At 55.6% G+C, this 8808-nt stretch overlaps 1 protein-coding gene across 1 annotated transcript; it reads left to right on the plus strand.

Annotated features, from left to right (window-relative positions):
• Positions 1–2689: 2689 nt before the first annotated feature.
• VOLCADRAFT_108266 (uncharacterized protein) lies at positions 2690–8411 on the plus strand (the record flags this gene model as incomplete). The annotated part of the gene is made up of 9 exons (XM_002958653.1): positions 2690–2728; positions 3063–3122; positions 3692–3754; positions 4473–4674; positions 5306–5631; positions 5873–6225; positions 6511–6670; positions 6987–7127; positions 8359–8411. The coding sequence occupies 9 exons, from the start codon at positions 2690–2692 to the stop codon at positions 8383–8385; spliced, it is 1371 nt and encodes a 456-aa protein (XP_002958699.1). The 3' UTR covers positions 8386–8411.
• Between the last annotated feature and the right edge of the window lie 397 nt (positions 8412–8808).

Consider the following 8808-nt stretch of genomic DNA (forward strand, 5'->3'; position numbering starts at 1 on the left):
CTGGGGGAAGGGCGCTGGTGGGGGCTGGCTTGGGGTGGGGTGGGGTGGGGGAGGTAGTTGTGGTCTGTGACGGTTTCGGAGCGTGCGCGTGTGCTTGTGTCTGTGTGTATATCTAAGTTGAGCCGCATGCGTGCGGATTGGCATTTCGCCTCGTGAAGAGGTGAGAGGGGGGGTATGAAGCTTCATGAGCCTCGCCGAGTGAGTTTAACGGCAGCGGTGAAGAAAGATGATGTCGTGTATGTGCACGTGTACGTGAACGTGTATGTCTGTATGGCTGTATGTTGCCTGTATTTTTCGCTTTCGTGAGACGCAGCGTGGGAGTTGCACAGAACTGGCTAGTGACCAGAGAAGCTACTAGCCAGTCGCCATCGACTAAGATTTGGTTTTGTGCAGTGTGCGAAATATCTTCTTTTTAGTGAGCACTGTTGTACGGTAGGGTGTACGGCAGGGTGTACGGCGCTGAGCAGCTTTTTTTGGTAAAGGAGGCATTCACGTCATTTGCTGGAAGGGATTTGCGGAATGCGGAATAAGACAATAAATTTCTAGTGTATGCTCGTTTTTGCGTTCGTGTTTGCCTTACGTGCCTTTGACCCGTTGTCTGTTCGTTTTTTTGCTTGGATCTTCTTATATACAGCAATGTTCTTTGTTTTCTTTGCTTTCTTTGTTTTTTTTTGCTTTTTTTGTCACAAAGTCCTGTTTTTCATTTGTGTATTGCGAATATGCACGCCATGCACTCAAGCATGACTGAATAAATTTGCAACGGAATTCTTCACGCACTTCGACACGCTGGGAGTTGTGTGTGTGTGTGTGTGCGTTTTGGAAGCTGCAAGAAAAATATAATATATGTTTCCGTGAAGACGCTACGACGAGCTTGGTTGTCCGACTGCAGGTCGGAAAGGGAAACGTGTCGCAAGCAGACACTTAATTTGTCGACTTTCGAGCTCTGTGCCCTCCTCTTGAGCCTTCCTTAGTGTGTCGTGGCCATATGTGACACGACATGTTTTACATGTACGACATGGGGACAGAGAGGGGGCCCGTTACTCCGTTGGGCAGTTACTCATGTTCGTTTTGTCCCCGAATTTCTTTTCGAATTTCGGTTTGCATGTTCGTGCATGTTTTAATGGAGCGTACAAAGGTTGGGTCGATTGAGTGCCGTACTTTATGAATCCATCACACGAAGATCAATTATACACCATTTCACAGGTTTGGAATTTCCAGCAGCAGCGGGCTTTGTAAAGATTTGCGGTGCCTTCGCTTTTTAAGCGAGCCTGGCGGTCACTGTGACGGCATGGGACTGACTCGCTGGGTTAGTGCGGGCTGAGGGATGTTATGGAAAATACACTGTTAATCGACCGTTAGTCGACCGTTGTTAGTTTTGGGGCTTAGGAGGTACGGATCCCCGAAACCCCTGCTTGGGGCATATCTTGGAGAGGACTCGGAAATAGAGCAACTTAGGGCTCTGTCTTCCTCTGCAGGTTATTGTAGTTATACGTTATAAGTGCACAGTTGTGAGCAATTTCTGAATACTGGACTAATTCGACCGGGTCAGCGTCCCTTGTGCAGCAAGCAAGGAGCTAAGATATTACCGTAGTCCGGCACCTTCCGACCGTCCCGACTCTATAACCCAGCGCACAAGGATTGATACGCGTATTTAGGAGGACTAGGGCTGGGCGATTGGTTCCTCGCAGCTCCTACAGCGCTGCCGAGCTTAAAGCCCATTTTGAACTGCTACAGCTCCTGCGTGCACTGCGACTCGTCTTTTATTTACTTTTGTTAGCATTCAGTTGTTAGGAAAGTGCTCTGGCTGAGGAGGCATACTCTGGTAACAGTGAACAGTGAGAGGCGCGCAAGGACTTCCCCATGGAAGTTTCCAGAAGATAATTTTACGTGACATGATATAACGTTGGGTTGAGGGGACCGTAAGCCCCTTGAATACTATCGCTAATACGGGTGGAGTTCCATACCCCTCAGCCCTGTAAACAACATTTCCTCGTGCACCCACTCATGAGCTTGCGTGCAGAGAAGCCTTTGGTGAAGCCTCTTTGCTAAACATACTTATATGCTTGATAGGCAGCCATAGGCCCAAAGGATGGATTTCTATCTGTTAGATTTCCGCTATGCGCACTAAGGGCGTTTCTCATTGGCTTTGGGATTGTGTCAGCTCCAATAAAAACTATATATGAGGTTAAAAGGCTGTTTTGCGTATAATGTCCAAATAAGGATTGTCCAACCTGTTGAAGATTTTAGCCACTTCGCAAGCATGGAGGATAATAAGGAGACATTTGCTCCGAGCTTTAAGCTTTCTCCGAAGAGCGCAAGCACCTTCGTTAACGTACGACGCCTGCTGTTTTTCCGTAGGGCAATTTGCCCAAGGCATCGACAAAATGTGCTTATAATCTATGATATCGTTTCTCGTACCTGTAATTGTGCTTTAACCTCGATAATGCATTAGAGTGGTGTAGGCCTTCGAACTGCTCAGATGTGATTCGTGCAAGCATGGAAAAATGAATAAACAAATTATATTGTTTTCTTTATCTACATAATACTTTATTTTTCATTCGACTGGAGGCTAGGGGTTAGGCTTCTTACGCTTTGCGTGTGCTCAAAGCTCTTGCCATAGGGCACAGGAGCAAAGATGGATGAGGAGAAAAACAGGTTCGATAGAGCGCGGCGGCTTCTGTCGCGCGTTATGGCACGGCTGGTCCAGCAGGCATTTCTCCGATGGAAGGTAGGTGGGGTGGTTGGCTCTGGTAACTCGCACGCGCTTTACGACTTTCGACCGGATGCCCATGTACATTCGAACTAATCAATCTGCGCCCGCGCTGCGCTACGCTACCACGTCTGCTGAGAGAGGCCACAAACACAACAAACGGCCAGCTCCCCCTTCTCCGCCATCTCCCGATCCTAGCCGCAGCACCTCTCCCCCCGCCCGCCTTTCCAATCCCCCGCTTGGAAGCCTGCTCCCCTCCCCCCGCGCCCGCCCTCACTCGCCCACCTGTCCGCCAGCCGGCCCCATTACACGCCCTCCACTATGCCGCTGTCCCCCTAAACATCGTTCCCAGATGTACAGCCGCTTCGAGCGGACCGTCAAGCAGCTGGCGGCCGTAGTGGACCCCGTGGCGGTGAGGGCGCTCGCCGTACATGTACACCACATGCACGCCACATACACACCACATGCACACCCCTTTCTCGACCCCCATGAGGGCCATGTTCCACCACAGCCCGGGCCCTCACATGCCCCGGGTGTTTCTTTCCCGTCAGGGTGGCTGCGGATGGGGGGAGTGCTGTGCTTGTGTCTGCGTGTGTCTGTGTGTGTGTGTCTGTGTCTGTGTGTCTGTGTGTGTCTCTGTGTGTGTCTGTGTGTGTGTCTGTGTGTGTCTGTCTGTGTGTGTATCTGTGTGTATGTGTGTGTCTCTGTGTGTGTCTCTGTGTGTGTCTCTGTGTGTGTCTCTGTGTGTCTCTGTATCTGTGGCTTTCCCTCTTACTCACCCCCCATCCGCTCTCCCCCCTCTCCTCCACCCGCCTCACATTCTGTGCTCAGGGTTTGGTCAACCCTAGGGGTCGTAAGCCCCTTTCCTTCTCCTTTATTTTGTTTTCAATTTCAACTTACACACCGCATCTCTCTCTTCTCCTGTCCTTTTCTCCGACCTCACCTCCAACCAACCTCCATGCAACCGCTTCAACCGCTCAGGACGTGCTTGAGAAGCTGCCTGAAAACCGCACACCCACGGACGTGCAAAGGCTGATGCCGCTGGTGTCGCAGGCAAGTAGGAAAGATGGGGAGCGCGACTGTTTGCGTGCATTGTGTGTGTGTGTGTGAGACTATGGTCATCGTACTTGGCTGGTCTTTGCTGGCGTGTATGCTGCCGTATTTACTCTCCTCTCACTTCCTCTCCTCCAGCCGCCCACGCAACCTTCCACTTCCCCACCACGCCGGGGCCGTATTTCCGCACCGTAAACACCATGGCTCCGTACTTGCCGTACCAGGCCCGTGTCCTTCCCTGAACCCACCACACAGCGCCTCCAAACCCCAAAAACATATTGCTTTTCTAACGTGGTGTAACAGAACGTAGTGGGGAGCGTTAGAGAACTAAAACTTTCTGTGTGAATTCGGAGTGAAAAAAATGCACGGCCTGGTAGGGTGCCTGTTGTTGTTTCGTTGTGATGCGCGACGGTGCTGTTCTGGTTACTTCGGTTTTGTGCAGAGCTCCGTCAGGGCAGGGTGCTGCCCTGAAGTGGTTTGGGGTTTGTAGGCCTTGGTTTGTCGCTTCGAGGTGGTGTGCCCGCACCCGGCCCCGCCCTTTCATGAAGCCCATATCTTTCATTGCTTGCAGGTCTTTTCAGTTTGTAATGGAGACTTTTTATGAAAACCCCCGTCTCTCCCAACCACCAACCACCCGCATGTCATTTCCCCACCCCACCCCCCACCCCACCCACCCCAACTCCGGACCCCCAAACCCGTTATATTTTAGATTGACGCCTACCGGCAGCTCCACCTGCCTGTACGGGAGCTGCTCGCTTCCTACCTACAACTTGCCGTACTAACCGACCGTACGGAGCTGCCGCGCGGTCCCGCCGACCACACGTGCCTGTTCAGCGTGGTGTACGGCAGTATGACAGCGCTTATGGGGGACCCCGCCGACCCCGCATTGGTCAGCATTCGCACGTTTGCGGGTGAGGGGATGAGAGTGTGAGCGTGTGCGTGTGTGTGTTTGCGTGTGTATGTTACATATCGATCCGGGCCTGACACTGGCCAGGGGCAGCTAACCGTGTACCCCATCGGGAACTAGACTTATAGATCTTCTGACTGGTGAGAGATCCCCCTCCAGCCGCCCAGCGCACTGGAGGAAAACGCACTGTGTCACCTCATCATTCACCACCCCGATCTATTTCACCCGGGGGCGGGGGACCAGCGGTGGGATCCGAACCCACATCGTCCGATATAGCTAGATACTAATTCCGGGATTTGAACTCTAGACTTGCCATCGTAGTCGATTACCTGCCCCGGTGCCGATTACTATTGTCGTTTACCTAGACCGTGTGTGTATGCGGTCCTCGTGTCAGGGCGGCAGGGTTTCGTCGTACTAAAAAGGAGGGGAAGGGGCGGCGCTCAGAGGGGCAGGGCGCCGGCAGGGGTGGACAGAGAGCACACTGAATGCCGCTTTCACACATACCATGCAATCTCCACATCTTATGCACACATACACACATACACACATACACAAATACACACACATTCCCCACACACACATTCCCCACCAACCCCCCGGCCCCACACGACACGGCACGTACACGACACGCGCAGCCGAGCAGCTTCGTGGACACCTCAGCCCCGAAACCAGCATCCAACGCGCCCCGGCCGGACAAACCATCAAGTCGGACAGCACGATCAGCCTTGGCGGCGGCGGCGGCGGCGGCGGCAGTGCAGGAGGCAGCGGGGCGGCGTTTCCGGGCTCCGAGCCGCCGCCGTCCCGGCAGTCGCAGTTGCAATCGCAGTCCCGGCGGCTGGGTACGGCAGGCGCGGCAGTGCGTGTGGCGGATGGCGCAGCAGGAGCAGGAGCAGGAGCAGGAGCAGGAGGAGGCGGAGGATCCACAGAGGGGTCGGCGGAGTCGGGACAGCAATCGGACTGGGTAAGGGAAATTGGGGGGGGGGAGGAGGAGGGGGAGAGGGGAAAGAAGGGGTTTGAGGTTGGAGAAGGAGGTGGTGGTGATGTCCTCCTCATCACCCAACGTGTCATCACATCCGTCCTCTTCTTCTTCACAAAACACATTGTGCAGCAGCACCACCACCACCACCACCCCGTCCGCGTTGCCCCCCTTCCTTCCCGGTTCCTGCCCACCCCCCCCTCCCCCCCTGGGTACACCCCGACAGATACATACCCGGCTATGGCGCACCGTCATTGAGATCATTAACAAACTTATAAAGATGCAGAAGGCCCAGGCGGTTCGGGAGTTGGCCGCGCAACACGCGGCGGCGCTGGAGGACATGGCGCTGTCGGCGGCGGGGCGCGCAGCGTCGGCGGCTGGCGGCAAGGCCGCGTCGGCGGTGCTTGCGGCGGCGACCGGGTCCTCCGGCGGCGGCGCCAAGGCAGGCGCGGCGGCCATCGGCATGGGCGTCCTCCCGGGGGCGGCGGCGGAGGCGGGCTACCTGAGGCTGCTGCCCGCGCTGTCGGCGTTACGAACCCAAGTGGTTGTCATTCGAACGGGGCAGTCGTTTACCGGAAGGTGAGTGCAAGGGATAATCCAACCCTAAAACCCTAAAACTCTAAAACCCTAAAACCCCAAAACCCGAAACCCACCTGTCTCTCTCTCCCCTCACCCCCACACGGCACCCTGTCCCCCAACCCACCTTGAAAGTCGAAAAATCGCTACCCATAGCCCATAAGCCTCGTGGGCCCCCCGCGGGCTTTCCAACCCAATGCGACCCCAAAGCTCTCCCCCCCCCCCCAAACCCCCCAATTCCCCATTTAAATTACCCCCCAACTCCCCCCAACCCCGCACATCCGTCAGGGAGTTGCTGCGTCAGGACGAGGGCGGACCCCTTCAGGTGGACGGGGGGGGCCACGGGGACGCGCCGGGGAGGGCGGTGGCGGCTGTCGTACCCAAGGACTCCCTGGTGGCTGTCGTATTTGTCAGCAGGGAGGTGTACCACAGGGCCATGGCGATGCAGGTACGGAAAGTAGTATGGCATGGCGTGAATGGAGATATAGTGCGCGACATGTGATGACACGCGATGCATGTATGTCTGTGTGTGTGTGTGTGTGTGTGTCGCTGAACTCTGTTTTTTGTTTCTGCTGCTGCTCCTGCTGCTGCTGCTGCTGTGGCGGTGGTGATGGTGGCGTTGTCGGTAGAGAGCAGCCGAACCCTTGTATGCCTGTATGTCTGTCTGTATGTTTCCATGCTTCGATCGTCTTGGAAAGCGTTGTCCTCGAGAAAATGCTGCTAATGCTGCTTCTTGTCTTGCTGGCGATTTGGTTTATTCGCAGTCCGAGATTTCCGTACGCCGCGCCGTAGACTGCTGTTGCCGTCTACCATTCCTCCGCCACACGCCCCTCAAGGAGCTGTACCGCCTGTCCAGACACCTGCAAGAGGTCACCTTCCAGCCGGGGGAGGTGGTGCTGCACCAGGTAAGGAGGAGGGTGGGGAGGGGTAAGAGTGAGGGGGAGGTAGGGTGTATGTATGTATGTATGTATGTATGTATGTATGTATGTATGTATGTATGTATGTATGTATGTATGACTTAGATTACACTGTGGGCCGCGAGAGCCGGGGGCCGAAGCCGAAACACAGCGCAAGGGTCGGGAGCACACAGCACAAGTCGGTTAGTCTTGTGTGCTCCCGACCCCGACTCAGACTGCCAACACTCTACGCAGCCACTCCGCAGCCCCTCTATCCGGGGATGGCGCTGCATTGAATACACCACGAAGGGCTCTCAGGTCCCGCTAGAGCGAGTCCACAAGTCTCAGCTAGGGCAAAGTCAAAGGCTCTCTGAAACAACCCCCCAAAACACCACCAACGAAAACGGGATTCGAAGGGAAAACAAACAAACAAACAAAAATTCGGTTAGGGCAGTCCCGGCAGGGGAGGGCTCCTGATATACCTAACAGGCCAACAAAAAAACCTCCAAGAGAGAAAGGCTAAGAGAGCTCGACACCACAAGACGTCTTGCAACCACCTTAAAACAACTGACCTCCACCACCTGTCCCTTCCTGGGCTGGTCCAGGGGAGAAGTAGCCTTATAAAGAAAAGGGATCCCGCACAAGCCTGATCACCACTGCAGGGGCCCGGGATAGTCCGGCGAAACGACCAAAGCGTTAGCGTTGCCACGACACACAGCTCCTAGACCCTCCAGAAAACCGCAGGGGGAGGATTGTAGCCCGCGCGGCGCCTCCCCCTTACCGCCACTAACCTGAACGGTTGGTCCTCCAGAAACCTATTCACCCTGTCTCGTACTGCACCGCTCTCACCTTCGTCCCTCACCAAGCAACCCAGTCCCACAGAGAAGACGTGTCTAAATAGAATGGCCCTCCTCGGGCCACACCTCCCCCTCATCCGAGCCCCGCTACCACCACCAGACCTCAACCTCCGACCGACCTCAACCTCCCAAACACCAGAAAACCTACGTCCTTTTGGCGCTCTCACCGCCATCTCCCCCCTCCCCTGTCCGAGCGACCCCACCTCCCCCCGGCTCTCCAGCACCCTACAACCTCGGAGTGGCACTAGGGAAGAAAAAGGGTTCTTCCCTGCACGACGTGACCGCCTCCATTCCCCGTCCTTCTCCTCTCCCTCTCCCGTCTCGGGGTTCCCTCTCACCTATTCCCTTGTCCTCCAACCCCCATCCCCCTCGAACTCCTATAGGCCCCCGAGCCCTGCCCTACAAACTAAGCTCAAAGCGCTCTTAGGCAATAATTCCCACCGCTTCGGCGCACCGCAGTGCGCCTTCTGAAACCGACAGGATCGGGTGGTCGGGTCCCACCCTGTCCCAGCCTCTCCGCGGGGTGCCCAGCGCCGTGAAGGAGCGCAGACGCGCCCAGAAGTCCACCACTGCCCGGGCGCAGGCCCGCTCCAAGGGGGTTGCTGCGGGTGCTGCTGCCGCCGCGCCTGCCGTTGCTGCTACCGCCCCTGTCGCCGTGTTCCGCTCCTGCGTTTCGTCCTCATCCCCCGGCGCATTCAGTGCAGGCCCCGTCTGCGGTCCCGCCCCGTCGGCCTGGATAAAAAAGTCCGTTATGTATGTATGTATGTATGTATGTATGTATGTATGTATGTATGTATGTATGTATGTATGTATGTATGTATGTATGTATGTAT

The sequence above is a fragment of the Volvox carteri genome (assembly GCF_000143455.1).
Source record: "Volvox carteri f. nagariensis unplaced genomic scaffold VOLCAscaffold_102, whole genome shotgun sequence".
NCBI lineage: Eukaryota > Viridiplantae > Chlorophyta > Chlorophyceae > Chlamydomonadales > Volvocaceae > Volvox > Volvox carteri.